Raw genomic sequence first — 19,668 nt, 5'->3', positions numbered from 1 at the left:
CGAAAAACAAATCGAATTGGCGAAGATTGTAATTTTCCAAAATAAAATATAACGATATTTCGTGTAGCAAAATTCCAAAGATTATTTTGAATTTAATTTTATAAAAATCGGGCATCTTTCTAAGTATCTATACAAGAATTGAAAGGGTAAATTCAGAAAAATTAATAATTTTTTTAAAATAGAATAAATTACGATATTTTGTGTATGTCTGAGGTGAGATTATATTGATCATACCATCAAGATTTGTTGAAGAACTATTCAAAAGCATACAGCATTAGAATTTAGATCACCCAATAAGCAAAAGGTAAATGCAAAAACTCTCTTGCAATCAGCAAATAGCTGATGGATTGGTTTTCTTTTCAACTGCTTTTTTGATGGGTCACATGCTGCCATTTTGATAAATACTGGGAATCATAACCCAATTTTAGGCTCAAAATTCTTCTAAATGGCTCAAGACATATTCCCATTCGAGTGTTTAAATTTCTGCTGAGATTCTAACCTCAGTCCCCAAAAAACATGGCCCTATTTTGGGCTCAAAATTCTTCTAAACTAGGTAGTAAAGGAAAACTTTTTTTAAATATTTCAATTTCTTGCAAAGTGCGTGTTGGGGCGAAATTTTTGTAGCAACTAAAAATATTTTATCGATCCTATTATGAATGGACCACTATGGTTTAAAAAATGTCTCTTTGATAGTTTTTTGGATTATGGGGGGGGGGGTATAAATCTTATGGAATTAAGAGGAGAGAACCGAGCTTGAGTTGCGTATGGTTTTTTTTTTCAATTCAGCATCATTTTCATATCTCTTCTGATGAGATTTGATCTAGTGTATAATTTTGATGGAAATCGCCACAGAAAAATGAATCTGAAGTCTTTTGGTCACAGATTAAATTTAAGGAATGCGTTGAGTGATCCCCTCTCTGGAATTTGTGAAAAAAAGAACTCGGCAAGTTTTCAAAAATTGACCATATTCATCATAATTCTGTTTGAGATTGACAATAAATTCCACCTTGAGTGATTTTTTTCCACATTTGAAAAACAAACTTGAATAATCGGAAACTTGGAAAATTTTATTTATGATTTCAATAAAATTTTGAAAAGTTGCCCTGTCAAGCGATCTATCAAAAGAGTCGAAATTTTGACAGAAAATCAAATTCGAAAAATCATGACCCAAATTTCAGCTCAAAATATGTTGATAATGTGCAGAAAAAGTGTTGATATAAATTATTTATGATTTTCTGCCTAAATCAAATCCAATTTTGAAGAATCTAATGGCCCCTTTTTCAAAAGCTCTGAATTCAAAATGTTTCAAAAATGTTCAAAAATCACTTCTTACGAAATAATCGAATTTCTCGCAAAATTTGTATCCTTTTTGATAGGTCGTTGAGGTCACGTAAAAAGTGGTTTATTCATCAGGGAAATATTGACTGAGCTGTAGGTATTTTTAAACTTGAAAGTTGTTTGATTTCAATAGTCGAATTTGTGATTCCAATTGATTAAAAGATCCGCAGAATTTCAGATGCCAGTTTTTCTGCCTTTCCAGGCTGAAATATGTTCGTTGATTTTGACTGAAAATTTCCTCCTAGTTTGTTCTGCATTAATGTAGCATTTCAGCCAGCACAATTTAAACATTATACCTCACTCTTTTTTTGGATAAAAAGGAGGAGTCTCGATGAGACCATTATCGACTCGACTACTCTTAGAATGCTGTAATGAATGTCCCAAGTAAGAATCCGTGGTTAGTTGACTCAAAATTATCTTTTTTTGGGCTCCAGGGGTTCCCAAAGTTGCGAATAAAAAAAGAATTTTAGGAACCACTGAGTATTATTTTCAAAAACTTTTTAAGCGTAAAATGTCAGTTTGAACCCGATAAACGTTATGCGAGGTGATTTCCCATTTTCGACCCTCAGGGGCAGAAATTGGGGGTGTCTCAATTCTTGGAAAATTTTGAAATCGCCATTTTGACCTCACCCCTTTAAATATCGCTAAAAGGCTTTTTACAGCAGTTTATTAGTATCCAAAAGACCTTCATCCTACTAAATTTTGAGCTCAATAAAATTTTGCGCTGGACCTACTCAAAAATCCAATTTTCCAATTTTTTTATAATTTCAATTTTTTGAGAACCCCTAGAAAGCTGAAAATCTGCGTTTTGCGCCAAACGTAATGTTTTGAGGTATATATTCCATTATCTAGATGAAAAAGTTTAATTGAGCTCCATCTATATTTGTAACTTTGAACCCTTTTGTAGAGACCCCCACTTTAGGCACCCCTAAAAAAAGTTTCTGTTTATGCATATTTTTTCAAATAAATTGAATAATTTACCTACATTAGAAACACACTAGCAAGTGCTCGATAATTTTCAACTTGATTTTTCCTGTAACATTCATAATTGAGCTTTTTTGGGCCAAATTCTGAGATTTAACTCTTCGAAAAAACATTTTAAATCACGTTTTCACGATTTCAACGACGTAAAATCTCAGAATTTGGCCCAAAAAAGCTCAAATTTTGAAAGTTCCAGGTAAAATCGAATGAAAAATTATCGAGCTCTCGCTACTGTTTTTCAAACGCAAATTCTTCAATTTTTGTGAAAAAATATGCATAAACGGCTTTTTTTAGGGGAGCCTAAAGTGGGGACCTAAAAAAAAATGGTTCAAAACTACAAATATACAGGGAGCTTAATTAAACTTTTTCATATAGATAATTGATTATATACCTCAAAACGTTACGTTTGGCGCAAATCGCAGGTTTCTAGTTTTGCAGGGGTTCCCAAAATCTTGAAATTACAAAAAAATTGAAACTTGGATTTTTTAGTATCAGCGCAAAGTTTTATTGAGCTCAAAATTGAGTAGGAAATGAAGTTCTTCCGGAATGCTAATAAACTGTAAAAAGCTTTTTAGCGGGGTTCAAAGGGGTAAGGTCAGAATGGCGATTCCGAAATTTTCCAAAAATTGAAACCCCCCGCTCCATTTCTGCCCCTGAGGGTCGAAAATAGGAAAATCACCTCGCATAACGTTGATCGGGTTCAAACAGATATTTTACGCTTAGAAAGTTTTTGAAAATAATACTCAGTGGTTCCTTAAATTCTTTTTTTATTCGCAACTTTGGGAACCCTTGGAGCCCAAAAAATGGTCATTTTGGGTTAACCAACCACGGATTCGTATTTGGGACATTTATTACTTACATTTTAAGAATAGTCGAGTCGATAACTGCGTGGGACCCAAAAAATGGCCTTATCGGGACTCCTCCTTTAAAAATTTTTTCCGAAAGAAGGGAAGAATAAATGAAAAATTTAAGTCGATTTAATGGAAAAACTAGACATTTTTCGATATTTTTGAGAAAGGAGGAATCTCAAAAATTTTGTTCCATGATTAAATAATGGAAAAATGCAAGTCCGAAGTGTCAATACAAACATAGGACATCATGAAAAAAAGAAAAGAAAAAAGAACTTTCTGGAAGACTCATTTTTCAATTTGTATTCCAATTTTCGGGAATTGGAAAGATATACTTACTTAAATGATCAAATAAAATCAAAATTCATTGTTTCAATTGTGTTTTCTCTAATACATGAAGCGATGAGTGATTTTAATACTTGTACCTAATTATGAAAAAATTTATGATTTGTCAAGCGATCTATCAAAAGAGCCGAAATTTTGATAGAAAATCAAAAATCAAAAAATGCAGCTGATGTTTTGCATATGATAATGTCGACTTATGCATTTGTTTTAAAATGTTTACTTTTTCTCTTTGCAATTTGTGATAAGATTTCATAGAATTTTAATTAATTGTTTTTCTAGAATGATTTTCTAATTTCAATTAGCCTTAGTAAGTCACATATCACTTTCTTTGATAGTTTCCAAAAACCAATCCAATTTCTACTCGTAGTGTTGCAATTTTTAAAAAATTCTCAAAAAAATTTTACTAAGGATTTCTCTATTTTTCCTGAAAATGTAGCTCAATTGAGTAGGTCCAGTGACACTTTTTCAAAAATCCTGAAAATCATAACTCAAATTTGAGCTGAAAATATTTTGATAATGTGCAGAAAAAGTGTTGATATAAATTTACCTATGATTTTCTGCCTAAATCAAATACAATTTTGACGAATCTCATGGCCCTTTTTTCAAAGGCTCTGAAAACCATTAGTCATTACGTCATTAGATTCTTGCTTAATTTTAGGCTCTGAAGTCAGAATTTTTCCAAATTGTTCAAAAATCACTTTCCACGAAATAATTGAATTTCTCGCAAAATTTTTATCCTTTTTGATCGGTCGTTGAGGTCAAGTGAAAGGTGGTTTATTCATCAGGGAAACATTGACTGTGCTGTAGGTATTTTTGAACTTGATAGTTGTTTGATTTCAATGGTCGAATTTGTGATTCCAATTGATTAAGTTGTCCGCAGAATTTCAATTGCCAGTTTTTCTGCCCTTCCAATTTCCATGCTGAAATATGTTTGTTGATTTTGACTGAAAATTTTCTCTAAGTTTGTTCTACATTTATGCAGCATTGCAGTCAGGTATACTTTACTTTTGGTCCCATTTTTTTGAAAAATTTTCAGAAAATCACCTCCGATTTCAATTTTTTATCCTGAAAAATCTAGTTTTGCTCCCCCCTCCCCTTGAGAAAATCCTGGCTACGCCACTGGTCAACACTGACACAAGCTCATAGATTTTATGTTACCTCTTTTTTTACCCAAACAGGGGGACCAAATTTTCATACTGATTTGATGGAACTTTTATATTTTAAAATTTAATGAATTTCGACTATGAATTTTCAGTTTTTAGGTTTTTTTTTCAATGTACGTGTTTTTTTTTCTATAACGTAGCGAAGTTTAATTTCAATTAAAGTTCAGTTCCTTGTGCATTGTGAGCGAGCTTGAAAGAAAAATGTATTTTCATGCAGACAATTTCCCACAAAAAAAAGAATCATTTCAGGTGGTACATTTTGATACGTAATAAAAGTGAATTTTTTTCAAATTAATCAGGATCTCGTCAAAAATAAACACTTTTTAATCACAGGTAAGTACAGTAAGTAGTGCTAGATAGTAGATACTTTGGGAAAGAAACCATGGTCTGTTTTCACACTCAATACAGATTTTATTTGGCTAGAGATTTTGTTAGCACATAGTAGGTACAATGTGTTAGTGTGTTACTGATTTTGCTTCGTGAAATATAGCTAAAAGCAGAACATTTACTTGACCAATTTTTAACCATGCCAAAGGACTGACTTCATGCTGCGGTGGCATCTAGTGTTTGGATGTACTACTACAAAATGTCTCTTCTAACGAAGCTATTTGGATGATTTATCATAATTATTATGTACGTATAATCAAAGGTGTCGAATAGATAAAACGATGAAAAAACAATTACAGCAGAATTTTTAAGCGCTTTGCGCAAAAACTCTAATAAATTAAACGCAAAGTATAAGGTGAAAACAACGACACTTTTTTACAATCATTATACACAGTTTAGAGGATATCTTTGCCATTATTCTTCTTCATCACATATTCACACACACACACAGCGATGCGGCATATTGCCGCTTCTTTTTAAAAGCCCATTCCGTTAGCACAAATAACCCATAATTTGGAGTTTTTACTCTCGTACAAATGGTACTTGATGGTGGAAATAACTGCCATAAAACAACGACGACGAGTGTACTAATTACATTGGAAAACAACTGTGGTTCATTCTGTACTCGATGTAGTGAATACCGGTGTTATGCCAGTAGCATAACGCGTATACGATCAGGCAATGCCAAGCCTGATGAGACGAACCGATGAAATCGAATCTTCCTGCAAAATGTATTACAATATTAGTTTTAGTGAAAAACAACTCTTTAGATGTATTTTTCGAGGTACCTATGTAAAGATGTGTGCAAGCAATTACATGGCTAATTGAACAAAATATCCTACCCTCTCTTCACAAGTTTACATACCTACTTGTTAAAGAGACCGAGGTGCACTTAAAATATAAATATACGTGGCGTCGAATCATAAGCGACGACGTGTAAATAAAAATAGCACCCTTCACGTAGTATAACAGGTTAATTGATATGGTTAAAGTTGGATTTCAACTAACGTCTTACAAAATACATATATGATTTATTCGGGGCCAAATTACCTGGAAAAAATCTCTCCGGAATGTAGGATATGTAGAACAGAAATGCTACGCCACTGATTGCGTACATGTTGATTACTCTAGGAAGTAGTTTCTGTAACAAAAATTACACAAAACAATGATTACGTTTACGTAACCGTATACCATACTCGTACATTTGTAACACATTATATTTTATGAGATGAAATATTATGTACGTATAATGTGGGACCTACTTGAACAATCGGATTATTCCAACCACCCATCGTGAACATCCAGTGAATTGTAGGAATGATTCCGTAAGCGGCCCATAGTACGAAAATTCCTATTTTCAGGAAATCTCTTTCTGAGAATATCTGTATGGCCATAACAGCGGCGAAGAATCCTCCGACAGTTATCGAATAGAATATACACCATCTCTGTACAAATACATAATACATATATGTAGAATTTAGACTCACTATTTCTCAAAATTTGGTCATTTGGCTGTTATTGGGGTGATTTTCTTGTAATTCAAACTCGCTTACCTACCTAATTCAAAAATGTTATCACTCTCAAAATCATAAGGGGGAGGAGTGTCTTAAATTCAAGATTCTCTAACTAAGAACGTGGCGTGGCATTTTTTCTGCTTTTTCAAAAAAAATCCCCAAAAATGCCAAAAACTTGTTACTAATCATAAAAAAATCAAGAATTGAGAAATCCGCTTCAAGTTGATATTTAAAAGCAAATTTAGCAACCAATGTAACCATTAACCAATATGTTGAGAGCAAATGCAAAAACTATCTTGCAATCAGCAAATAGGTAGCTGATGGCTTGTTTGCAATGTGGTTGAGACTGGGTGACTTGAAATAGGGGGTATTAATTAGCAGGTTTGTAGGACCGCTCAAAAGTCAAGGTATTTGTTTGGAGCTTTCAAATGGTCCAGTCTGGTCATTCGGTTCAATTTTTTGGTTTTTGTAGGTCAGTTGATCTGGTCCCATACTGACTGGAAATTTTTAACCAGGTCATTAAAAAAATCAAGAATTGAGAAATCAGCATCAAGTTGATATTTAAAAGCGAATTTAGCAACCAATGTAACCATTAACCAATATGGTGAGAGCAAATGCAAAAACTATCTTGCAATCAGTAAATAGCTGATAGCTTGTTTGTAATGTTTTTCTATAAGTTGGTGTGTGAGGTCTGGCATCTACATAAGATCCAGGAAGTGCTTCTGAGAGGTAGAGATACAACACTGGTATGCTCTCAAACACATTGTTGTGTAGATTAGACCTTCCTTTAATATGGTTATAAGTTTCAAGTTGATCGGGTGAATTTTGCGGGATCTATAGCTGTTTAAAGTGAAGAACTTTTAAGGTCATGTCGCAAAACTTTAAGGGGCGACTTGAGGAGGATGCTTGAGTCAGGGAGATCAGATTTTGAGTTGGGGGAGAGGTAAATGTCTTGAAAGGTCAAATGTGATGTTAAAAAAAATTAAGGAAATGTTTGAGGAAGATCAGGTGATCAAAACCTCACAAAAAGTAGACCATGAGATTCTTGTTGCCAAGTGGCTGTGAGGAAATGTCCTCTGAGGTGAGTAAAAAAAAAATTTTCGAAGGAGATTGACCTCATAAGTCGTTATTGTGGTCTTCCTTCAACTCAAAGCATCGTATTTTTACTCAATGCTCCCATTTAGAAACCTGTTTTGTGTCCCTCAGAGGTGAATTTTTCAAAATTTGAGTGGATGTTTTTGAGTCCTCCTCAAAAATGCAATGGGTGTTGATTCTCAGGTAAAAACCAACTGAGAATGAAGTTGAGGTCTCTAGGAATCAAATCTGGGGTGTAGAAATAGTGAGGAGACACTAAGATGTCTTAAGGAGGTGACCATTCCTCCAAGAAGTAATTTGCAACCCTCCTTTTCACAACGTTGTACCAAAAGTTACGTTAGAAAAATACGCACAAAAAAAACAGAACAACCTACGGCATTGAAACTTTGAACATTACTAAAGGAAGGTCCAATCCACTGGACAACGTGTTCGCGAACACTCCAGTGTTGCATCTTCTACCTCTCAGAATGGCTCCCCAGAACTTAGTTTGCCAGACCTCGTAGTGGTATCTCACTAGCAAGGTTGGAACTGGGGAACTTGAAAAAAGGGGGGTATTGATTAGCAGGTTTGTAGGACCACTCAAAAATCAAGGTCTTTGTTTGGAGCTTTCAAACAGTCCAGTCTGGTCATTCTGTTTGATTTTTTTGTTTTTGTAGGTCGGTTGATCTGATCCGGTTCTGACTGGAAATTTTTTATCCTGGTCATTAAAAAAATCAAGAAATGAGAAATCAGCTCCAAGTTGATATTTAAAAGCAAATTTAGCAACCAATGTACAACTACTTAACCATTAACCAATATGGTGAGAGCAAATGCAAAAACTATCTTGCAATCAGTAAATAGCTGATAGCTTGTTTGTAATGTTTTTCTATAAGTTGGCGTAGTGGTATCTCACTACCAAGGTTGGGACTGAGGAACTTGAAAAAAGGGAGTATTAATTAACCATTAATTAACAGGTTTGTAGGACTGCTCAAAAATCAAGGTGTTTGTTTGGAGCTTTAAAACGATCCAGTCTGGTCATTCTGTTCAATTTTTTTGTTTTTGTAGGTCGGTTGATCTGGTCCAGAACAGACTGGAAATTATTATCCTGGTCATTAAAAAAAATCAAGAATCGAGAAATCAGCTTTCAAGTTGATATTTAAAAGCAAATTTAGCAACTAATCAATGTAACCATTGACCAATATGGAGAGAGCAAATGCGAAAACCATCTTGCAATCAGTAAATAGCTGGTAGCTTGTTTGCATTATTTGAACTGGACTTACGACTTGATATCTCAGCAGCAAAGTTGAGACTGGGGAACCCAAAAAAAGTGGGGGTATTGATTATCAGTCTTGTAAGACCGCTTAAAAATCATGGTCTTTGTTTGGAGCTTTCAAATAGTCCGGTCCAGTTGTTCTGTTCGATTTTTGTGGCTTTGTAGGTTGGTCTGGTGTGGTCCTGACTGGAAATTTTTATCCCAGTCATGGGTCAGCCCAGGTCCAAAAAACGTCTTCTTTTTTCAGAAAGAAGAAACTTCTAACACATTAGATGAGTTGAAAAATGGGATTTTTGATTTCAGAATAGTAAAACTTCGAAAGAAATTGAATCATAGGTAATGGAAATTTTATCAAAATAGGCATCTAAACTGGCATTAAAAATTTGTAAAATTTGATGTATCTGGGGTCCAAACCACTGTCATTGGTCCGATTTTTTTAGAAAGGTCTACAGTCTTGATCTGTTCCTGGTATTTTTTCTGAAGAGGGTCATCCGTTTGGTTAACATTTATGTAAATTTGTTTAAGAGGGGTTGAGTCCAGTCTGGTCCACACTCAGTCTTGTGGGCATTTTTGGGCCAGGTCGCTGTCATTGGTCTGGTTTTTTGGTCTGGTCCAACAAGCCTTGCATTAGTAAAGGTCAGGGCTGTTAAATTACCGTAATTTATTGGCTGGTAAAATACGGTATTTTACTGTATTTTACCAATTTGGATATGAAGAATTATTTGTAGTATGACTTCAAAGTTCTGAACTTTTGACCTGCCCCTGAAGTAAATTTCCATCTGTTGGGTGTTATTACAGATTATAGGAAATTTTGTATGGAAATTTTTTGGAAATTTATGGGAAAATCTTTTGTAACTTTCAAATTGAAAATTACCTTGGAAATTTGGAAATTTATGAAGGAAAGTTGGAAACAAAGTGTTGAATTTTGCTTTTTGGAAAATTATGGTGAAATACCGTAAAATATGGTAAAATATCGCCGTAATTTACCATCATAAATTACCTTATAGCCCTGGTAAAGGTATAGAAATTGATTGATTTCAGTTAGGGTATTTCAGTACCTACCTATAGGTACAGGTAAGTATGGGATGGAAGCCCTACCAAGAACATTATTGTATTCACCAAATCACAGAGACTACTTTGAAATCAAACGATGGACCTAGCTGAGCCTCTAAAAAGGATTATGCACATTGCACAGTTAGGATGCATGAACAGTTCTAATGTATTCTTGTGAAACATAGACTATGAGTAGGTACAGAATGTGAGAAGAAAATCGCAGCTTTTGAAAGATGCGGTGTTACCAAAGGCTACTAAGGATCTCATGGAAGGACTTTGTGACCAACAAGACAGTCCCAGCAAGAACAGGAGAAGAACAAGAAAATTATGACGAAAGTAAATGTAAAAACTATCTTGCAATCAGCGAATAGCTGATGATGCCTTGTTATTAAATATTTCAGTTGTTAAGGTAGGAATGTTCGGGTTAAAAAAAAATGAATATAATCCCGTCAAAAAAGACCATCAAGTATAAAATTTTGGCAGGGGTCGTCTTTGTTTAAAAAACTTTATTAAGCCGGATTAAAAACAATAAAATTTTGAAAATATGTACAACATGGGTATCAAAACCTGGGGTTTTAAAGACACTCGATTCATTTTCAAAGACCATTCCACCCTAACATAAAAATTGACCCAAAAAATGAAGCTACTTTACAAAACTAACCCTACCCTATTTACTTTGAGCACATATCCATACAAATACTTACCACGTTACACCAAAACGCGTAATAAATTCCAGACAGATAAATGGCCAGTAAGCTAAAACTAATACCATACAAATCGTATTTCAACAGCCTATGAAAATGTGTTTCCGATCTGCAATTGAATGTGTGATAAACCACACTGGTAATCATGCAGCCCTGCAATATAAAACATAAGTATTACGAGTAGGTATTCATTTCATAGTTAGCAATTAAGTATTAATAATAAGACAGTTAGGTACAGTCCCTTTCTATGTAATAATTATCTCTTTCGTTCGACTCGGAATGCGTGACCGAGTCGTTCGAATTTTTTAAATTATGCAAATGTTTGATAACTTTTCCAACTTGATAAAAAATACATACCTGAAAACAAATCAATAAGCCTCCGACAATAAATTTATCAGTCATCGATGCGTGAAAATTCAATAAACACAGGTCGTATAGAAGCATGCCCATGAATAAAAAACATCCGAATAAATGACTCCATATGTTTATGGTTTCGTTTGTCAACCAAAATATGCTGAAAATTACGCAGATATTGCATGTAAGTTAGGTATACTACATAGTTGAATGTAAATAATAACACAATAAAGTAATGTAGCAGTACGTGAATTGTCTTGTGCTAGAGCAAATTTTGCGTACGTACGAGTAATTGCACCAATAAATACCTACCTATTTCCGCATTGATCATAATGATGGGTATACAAAAATGTAGGTACGTATCTAGAAATTTCCAATAGAAATGACCTGGGAAATTCTATTTCGTCAAAATTCATTGATTCAACACTTTTCATGCAATTTTTCCAAAATTGTACTCAAAATTCATTACTTTTTGGAGATTTTTATCATTTTTTTGGTTGTAATTTCATGTTTTTATACAATTTTTTATTGAATAAGTTATTTGACAAATTTTATTAAAATCTCGAGATCTGATTGATCAGACCAAACCCAGGTAATTACTAATTAGGTAAAGCATACCTATTCTTAAAAATCTATCATTATGCAGGTAGTTAGGTAGGTATTCATTAAAATAAATTCACCAACCTTGCAATGCATTGTTGTAAAGATAAAGTGCTTCTGTATCCTTTGCGAATATTTTGATTAAAAGCTAAATAATGCGGAACATCGCAAACTGATAACAATTTTATGGAATGTTTAGTATTCGAGGAATCTGATTTTTCGTGCTTTCCATCATTGTCGCAATTCGAGCCGCTAGTTTCTCGGTAATTTTCGCAGCATGAGTTGGAATTCTTGTCTAGTTCTTCGGCGTTGATGATTCTTTTTTGTAGGACGCCATTCTTGCTGTATTCATCGTTCATGACAGTCATCTCGATTTAGTCGATAAGTTTAGCATAATCTGAAAACAAAAACAAGTGCCTAGTTTAGTTAAGTATTTGTACAGATAGGTTACTCAATCATAGCCTATCTCGTGTGATTTCTTTGGAAGTTCTCTATCTCTAGGTTTCCATGTTGAGGAAACAATTTTTTTTGCGGTATTACTGTTGAGGGGGGGGGGGGTAGATTTTCCATTCATTTCTTTGGTCCATAATCCATGATTGTTTTGATTAGATGACTTGAAAATGTTGAATGAAGTAGAAAAATTCAATTTGAGAACACCTAAAGTATTGAAGATTGCTGGATGGGAAAGGGTGTTACTTGATGTTTCAAGAGTTGCTGTTGCCCTATATGAGTTGGGTATTTAAGAACTTAATCACCCCCTTACCCCCTTTCTGTCAGTACCTATGAGCCAAATCAGATGATACTGTAAGTGCGAAATTTTTACAACTTTGGGAACCCCTGGATCGGTTTTGCAAATGGATCATACAAATTTGATGGTGGTTTTGAGATGGGAAAAGGCCCTCTTTCGATGGCACGTTGCATTAAAATTTTACATCTTTCCAGTTCCACTCGTTTGTAAAAAAAAAAGTGTAAAATTAATGTGTAATTTTTTAGTATGTACTTACATACTTACCTAAATTTTGAATTTTTTAGGAATGTGCAATTATATTTCTGTTGCTGTAATAGGGCTTGAGGTTAACGTAATGGGGCCATGTTTGATATTATTTTATAGGGAATTTGATGCTGTTGATTTTCTGTGTGAACATTTTTTCGCATAGATGACATATTTTTCGCTCCATCTTCGGAATACTGGAGTTGTGGAACCATTCTGCCCCCTAGAGGGGTTAGCTTCAGGGGCAGGGTTGGTGACGTTGTTGGAAATATTGAAGGAGACCATTATAAACATTTTCCAGCATTAAAATCTTTTACAGGATTTTTTTCCCGATTTCGCGTAGATTTCCAAACCCAGAGAAGAAAAAATTGAATCGTATAAGTCAAAAAAAATGACCACATCCGACCAGGGCACCTCTTGAATCGGCACTCTAAACCTGAATCAAAAGAACACATCCTAAGCCATCCTCAACCAAAATTTTTAGACCTAAAGTTCTTTTTTGGAAAATTGAAAAAATTTGACAAAGGTAAATCCCAATTTTAATCTTTTTCATAAAAAATTTTGATGGTCCCAAGTGAATCAAAACAAATAATTCTTTTAATTCAAATCTCACACAACAACTACGAGTTTTTGGGTCATTCTGGAGCCTCCAGCGAGTTTTCAAATTTCTCTAAAGTGGTCAAAAATAAAATACAGAACCTATAACTTTGGTCAGTGCTTATATTGGGCGTGGGCATTCTCTCGACCATTTCAGCAGGACCGAAAATTTCCAGCAGTTGCAACTCGAAAAAGAATTTTTGACCAATTTGTAGGTAAATTTCAAAAAATGTGAAAAAATCAAATTTCCACAGAAAATATAAAATGAGCGGGATTTTCGACAAGATATGGTCTGGGGTGTCTCCATGACCGTAGTTTCACTTTTCTGGAGCCTCTAACGAGTTCTGAAATTTCTGGAGGAATTTCAAATCGCTGTAGAGAAACCAAAAAAGACGAATTACGATTCTTCATCGGGCCAGGAGATCGTGTAAATACACCAGACGATATCTTGCCGAAAAACGCGCTCGTTATATTATATCTTCAATCCTTCACCTTCTTTGAAAATTTGATTTTTTCATATTTTCTAGAATTGGAACCAAAGTTATAGATTCAAAAGTTCATTTATAACCTTCCCAGAGTGATGAGAAATTGCTGGAGAAAAATGATGAGCGAGAAAACTAGTGCTTAGTTGTTGATGAGTGGAGACTGAATTGAAGAAATTACCCGCATTGGTTCACTTTGAAAAAAGAAAAAATTGTGTTGTAATCATTGGAAATTTTTGGCAAAAAGGCGAGACTTTCAAGTTGTTTTTGAGAGTGAGGCTTTTTATATTTTTTTCGTAATATTTGTCGAAAAAGCGAGATTTTAAATTTTTTTCTGCCACATTTTAGAAAAAAACTAGAGTAACTATAGAGCAATTTTCAGAAAAAGACATGACAGTCGGGAAGCCCGATTAAAGATCTATTGCACCCCCCCCCCCCGGGGTGATCATCCGGGACAACTTTTTTCTCAAAGGGGGAGTCCTAAAGAACATTTCTAGCCCTTTTCCTCAAAAAAAAGTGGCCCTACTTACAAAATGGCGGTCATTTTGATTGACAGGTCAGCCGAAATCGCAGATTTTGCGTTCCAACATATTATTTGCACGAAAATTTTTAAGCCGCACTAAGGTAGATCGAAAGATCAGTCAAAAGTTTATCACTTGTCAAAATTTCAAGTGCTAAAGTGCATTTTTCGATTTTTGGTGAATTTTTGAAGATCAAATTTAGGGCAAAAATGAGGGAAAAAATCAAAATTTTACCAAATTGACCAAGAAAGCTGAAATTTAGGATATGCCCTATTTTCGACATGCCAAATCGACTGGAAACAATTTCAAACCGTTTTGAGCAGTTCTGGAGCCTCCAGCAGATTTTTGAAACTTGAAATTTCCCAAAATTTTATCAGATGGAGATGGAAAGCCGAAATTCATTCTGCAAACTAATTTGAATACGCTATGAAGTCGACTGCTGGTGGGTTTGAAGTCGTTTTGGATCTTTCAGCGACTTTTTGAATTGTTTTATGGCATTTTTTGGAAAAATAAAATTTCCAAAAAGTAGCTGGAAGCTTTAAAACCATTTTCATATCTTATTGTAAATTAGTTTGCGAAGTAAATTTCAGCTTGCTAACTCCATGTGATGAAATTTTGTTGGAATCTCAAGTTTCAAAAATCTGGCGGAGACTCCAGTAATTTTCAAAAAGTTGTTGGAGGCTCCAAAACGACTTGAAATCCACCTTCAGCTGACTTTGTAGCGAGCTGTATTGAAATCAGTTTGCAGAATGAATTTCGGCTTTCCATCTCCATTTAATGACATTTTGTGGGAATTTCGAGTTTAAAAAATCTGCTGCAGGCTCCAGAACTGCTCAAAACGGTTTGAAACCGTTTCCAGTCGATTTGGCGTGTCAAAAATAGGGCATATTCCAAAATTTTCACAAAATTTCATCAAATGGATATATGGAAACCTGAAATTTACTCTACACTCTAACTTTAACACCCTCTGAAGACAACTTCAGGTGAGTTCAAGTCATTTTAGAGCCTCCAGCGACTTTTTTGAAAATTACTGGAGCCTCCAGCAGATTTTTGAAACTTTTAAATTTTTACAAAATTTCATCAAATGTAGATGGAAAGCTGAAATTTACTCTACACTCCAATTTTAACACCCTCTGAAGATGACTTCAGGTGGGTTCAAGTCATTTTAGGGCCTCCAGCAACTTTTTTGAAAATTACTGGAGCCTCCAGTAGATTTTTGAAACTCGAAATTTCCCCAACATTAATTTATCAAATGGAGTTGGCAAGCTGAAATTTACTTCGCAGACTACATGGTGGTTTCATATGGTTTTGAAGCTTCCAGCTACTTCTAGGAAAAAATTTTCCAAAAAAACGTCATACAACTTTTCAAGAAGTTGCTGGAGGCTCCAAAACGACTTGAAATTCACCAGCAGTCAACTTCGTAACGTATTAAAATTCGTTTGCAGAATGAATTTCGACTCTCCGTCATTAGTTTGATGACATTTTGGGAAAATTTCAAGTTTCAAAAATCTACTTGAGGCTCTAGTAATTTTTAAAAAAGTCGCTGGAGGCCCTAAAATGACTTGAACCCACCTGAAGTCGTCTTCAGAGGGTGTTAAAATTGGATTGTAGAGTAAATTTCAGCTTTCCATCTGTATTGAAATTAGTTTTTACAATAAATTTTAGCTTTACAACTCCAATTTGATGGAATTTTGTGGGAATTTCGAGTTTCAAAAATCTGCTGGAGGCTCCAGAACTGCTCAAAACGGTTTGAAACCGTTTCCAGTCGATTTGGCGAGTCGGAAATAGGGTATATCCCAAATTTCAGCTTTCTTGGTGAATTTGGTAAAATTTTGACTTTTTCCCCTGTTTTTGGCCTAAATTTGATTTTCAAAAATTCACCAAAAATCGAAAAATGCACTTAAGCACTTGAAATTTTGACAGGTGGTGAATTTTTGCCTGATCTTTCGATCTACCTTTGTACGGTTTTGAAAAATTTTGTGCAAGTCCTATATTGGAACACAAAATCTGCGATTTTGGCTGACCTGTCAATCAAAATGGCCGCCATTTTGTAAGTAGGGCCATCTTTTTTTTTAGGACAAGGGCTAGAAACTTTCCTTACTTTAGGATTTTTCCTTCAAGAAAAAAGTTGTCCCGGTGATCTACCGGAGAGGGGGGTGGAATAGATCCTTATGCGGGCTCCCCAACAATGATTTCTCAGCAATTTTGCTAAGAACCAATTTTTTTCAAGAAAGCAAAATTTTGACAATAGCAATAAGAACAACTTTTTTGGCAATTATCCGCCAAAAATGATACTTTTTCGCAATTTTTGCTTGACTGACGAGGCTTTTTTCGATTTTTTTCAGGTAAAAATACTCAGCTTCTTGGATAATTTTTGGAAAAAATTGAGCCTTTTTGAAATTTTTTTGTGGAAAAATGACAATTTTTGTTGCAAAAAACGAGACTGTTTGGCAGGTTTGACGAAACACTGAATTTTTTGATACATTTGGCAGAAAACGAGATTTTGAAAAATTGATTGACATCATTAAACCCCTCCCCCTCCGGTCAAAGTAACTTACATTAAAAAAATTCGAATTTTCGAAAATTCGTGATTAAGAAAAAAATCGAAGAAATTAAGTAAAGTAGGTAACCAAAACACTGGAAAATGAACTATAAAAATTACGTTTAATAACTTTACTAATTTGGTTAGCCTCTGAAAAGCAACCGAGAAGGTACGATCTCTGTGACCAGGAGGAACTCGAAGAAGACTCGTAAAACAACGAAAATTTCGTCGAAATTCTTCATCGAGAGAAATCGGAATTATAACGACGATACAGTGGTATTAAGCTTATACTTACCGCAAATTTAGGTTAATTAAAATCGTATTAAAGCATCACGTATGTGTATTATAGAAGTACGTAGGTACGTATAATCTACGTTCGCGAAAAATAAAATGGTAATTTCCTCGATAGTTGAATATTCAATTGCGACGCCGTAAAACGAGGAACGAGACGACCGACGTCGTTGTTATACGACTCGTATGTGTATTTCATATTGTAATAAATCACGACAGCAATAGGAGTTGTCATTGGTTTAAAACGTCAAACATTAGCGTAATAAGTTTAGGTAATAAGTTAGTAAGTGTAAAATTCAACAATACACACTACGTAACGTACTGAGCACGATGATTACTTTTTTTTTTTACGTACACGGTACTTACTCGCGGTCTTATTAACCTTCATCGTGAGAAACCTGTTCGTTAAACCGGATAACCCCGCGGCTGACTGAACGTCAAACCGACCAACATTTCTTCAAATTAAAGAACAAACAATACTTTCGAGCGAATTTTCCAAAATTTTAAATAAAAACGACAGTATCACTTCGACATCCAGGTGCTCGGATAACCAGCGAAAATAATAGAGGAAAAATTGCGCGATAGGTAAATTACCTTCTTCGGAAACCATGATTGTGAAAACTTACTTAGTGCTGCGATGAAATCATAATGATGGAAAAAAAAAATCGTCGACGAAGGTTCGCGTTTTCAGACCTTTTTTTCTCTTCTCAATAATTCATAGGTACTTCGAGTTTTGAATTTCACAATCGTTGATACACCGTTCAATTAAAGCAATAGGTATAGGTAATACATGTACAATGTAATATTAATTAAGGTAACTTATGCTCTTTTTGCATATTAAGAAACGCATACCATGAACTAGTCGAGGAGTGATTGGTGGTAGCCAATGAGCGATTTTACGAAATAACACATTTCCTCAAACTAATCGTAAACTATCGATTGGATTTTTTAGTATACACAAACGACTCGAAAAAATTCACCACAAAAACACGTTGTTAATACATCGACGGTTTTATATAAACGCGCGTATAATTCTAACTACCGTCAGAGAAAGTGGAGGCCGCATTACGTTCCCCCTCTCTTACAATTATGCTTCGATTTGCCTCACATAGTTTCTTCTTTTTATTATGATGTATGTACCTCTCTTCATACTTATACTTATACATACACATGGCATTCACAAAACGATGAACAAGTGAGAGAAAAAAATTCGTATTCAATCATCTATTGAAAAACTTGCCAATTGTTCGCGTCTACTCGATCACAATACATAGACTTACCTATAGATCTATCTGCAGTGTGTGTGTGTGAGATGTTTCCTAGTGTCATTATTATTATTACTGATCTTCATCGTCTCTATTTCGATAGATAGATAGGTGTACCGTACACCCATTTTCATGCGCCGAAAACCAAACACAACCGAATTCGATGACCGCTAGTACTTAACTTACCTATATTGTATGTAGTTATTCGATTCGCGGTTGTTGCGGCTTTCTCGATATTCTCGTGCTATTATTATTGCTGTAAAGTAAAGTGTATGGCTTCGGCTTGTATAGGTACAGGTATATTGTATACTCACGTCAAGAACGTTGGAATTGGCACGTCTCGCTTGAGGTCTCAGGTCTGCGATTCGACAGCAGCTGTGCTGGTTCGACCAGTCAATAGACTACACGAATACGAATTATCGGAACAGGTGGCCATGTTCTTGACTCGATCAAGTTCTAGTTCATTGACATTTTATTTAAAAATTTGCGTAATTCTTCCAACAGCATTATTTTTTTTATATGTAATGTAAATCTAAATACTTTTATGGTAGATTTGCTATTTTCAAGGGAACGAAGGTCATCGTTTCGTTATCGTCAAATAGAAATTGCCTATTTATCTAGCAGTAGGAAGAATAGATTGGGGTTCATCGCTTTGAGCTGAAAATCACTCGGAAATTTTTTTAGCTCTGGAGGTGCCCTTAGAGAGGGGAGATATTGATCCTCAAATAGGGGGCATTTTTGATAAATTTGTGGGTTTCTTTCGCTCATAACTCCTATTTAACCTGTTTTGGGATGAATGGTGTGTTTGTTTGTCCTTATTTTTAATTTTGGTCCTTGAAAGTCTTTTTTGAGTCTTTATTTTCATGATTTCCATAAAAAAATTACCTACTTTCACCTGTATGGTTTTCCTCAACATTTTTATACCATTAGAACACCTTTCTTTTCGTTTTTTTTTCGGTTTTAAATTTTCATAGTTGGGTATTTTTTTCGTTTTCCTTTTTTTCCCCCGTGTTGCTCATTTTCTCACAAAGTTGAAATGATTGAAACGTAATTTTTTTTTCAAAATTGTATCTCAATAGTCAGAGGCTTTTTCTTAAAGGGAGAGTCCTAAGGAACATTTCAAGCCCTTGTCCTCAACAAAAAAGTGGCCCTACTTACAAAATGGCGGCCATTTTGATTGACAGGTCAGCCGAAATCGCAGATTTTGCGTTCCAACATAGGACTTGCACAAATTTTTTGAAACCGTACAAAGGTAGATCGAAAGATCAGGCAAAAATTCACCACCTATCAAAATTTCAAGTGCTAAAGTGCATTTTTCGATTTTTGGTGAATTTTTGAAAATCAA

At 34.7% G+C, this 19,668-nt stretch overlaps 2 protein-coding genes across 7 annotated transcripts in view; one reads left to right on the top strand and one right to left on the bottom strand.

The window, feature by feature from the left end:
• Positions 1 to 19,668, top strand: part of LOC135841264 (nephrin-like) — a 1,354,679-nt gene that overhangs the window by 624,531 nt on the left and 710,480 nt on the right. The gene's annotated exons all lie outside the window — the stretch shown is intronic.
• Positions 5,066 to 18,509, bottom strand: LOC135838350 (progestin and adipoQ receptor family member 3-like). Of its 6 annotated transcripts, none has more exons than XM_065353939.1 (7): positions 18,339 to 18,509; positions 11,719 to 12,031; positions 11,038 to 11,194; positions 10,681 to 10,833; positions 6,325 to 6,507; positions 6,113 to 6,203; positions 5,066 to 5,784 (listed from the first exon to the last, which is right to left on the bottom strand). In XM_065353939.1, exons 2-7 carry the CDS (start codon positions 12,000 to 12,002, stop codon positions 5,654 to 5,656), a joined length of 999 nt encoding a protein of 332 aa, XP_065210011.1. In that variant the 5' UTR covers positions 12,003 to 12,031; positions 18,339 to 18,509; the 3' UTR covers positions 5,066 to 5,653. The 6 variants fall into 6 exon arrangements, with proteins under 6 accessions (XP_065210011.1, XP_065210008.1, XP_065210009.1 ...); XM_065353936.1 differs by lacking the exon at positions 18,339 to 18,509 and adding an exon at positions 17,911 to 18,095; XM_065353937.1 differs by lacking the exon at positions 18,339 to 18,509 and adding an exon at positions 17,414 to 17,719.

Source organism: Planococcus citri, chromosome 3, assembly GCF_950023065.1.
Source record: "Planococcus citri chromosome 3, ihPlaCitr1.1, whole genome shotgun sequence".
In the NCBI taxonomy this organism is placed as follows: Eukaryota; Metazoa; Arthropoda; class Insecta; order Hemiptera; family Pseudococcidae; genus Planococcus; species Planococcus citri.
This window is presented reverse-complemented; position numbering and strand designations above follow the sequence as displayed.

Coding starts and splice junctions, on each gene's coding strand:
- LOC135838350 (XM_065353939.1), bottom strand. CDS start 12,002: ATGACTGTCATGAACGATGAATACAGCAAGAATGGCGTCCTACAAAAA. Junction 6,508..10,680: donor ACGCGTTTTGGTGTAACGTG/GTAAGTATTTGT, acceptor GTATTTGTACAG/AGATGGTGTATATTCTATTC. Junction 5,785..6,112: donor TCCGGAGAGATTTTTTCCAG/GTAATTTGGCCC, acceptor TACATTTTGCAG/GAAGATTCGATTTCATCGGT.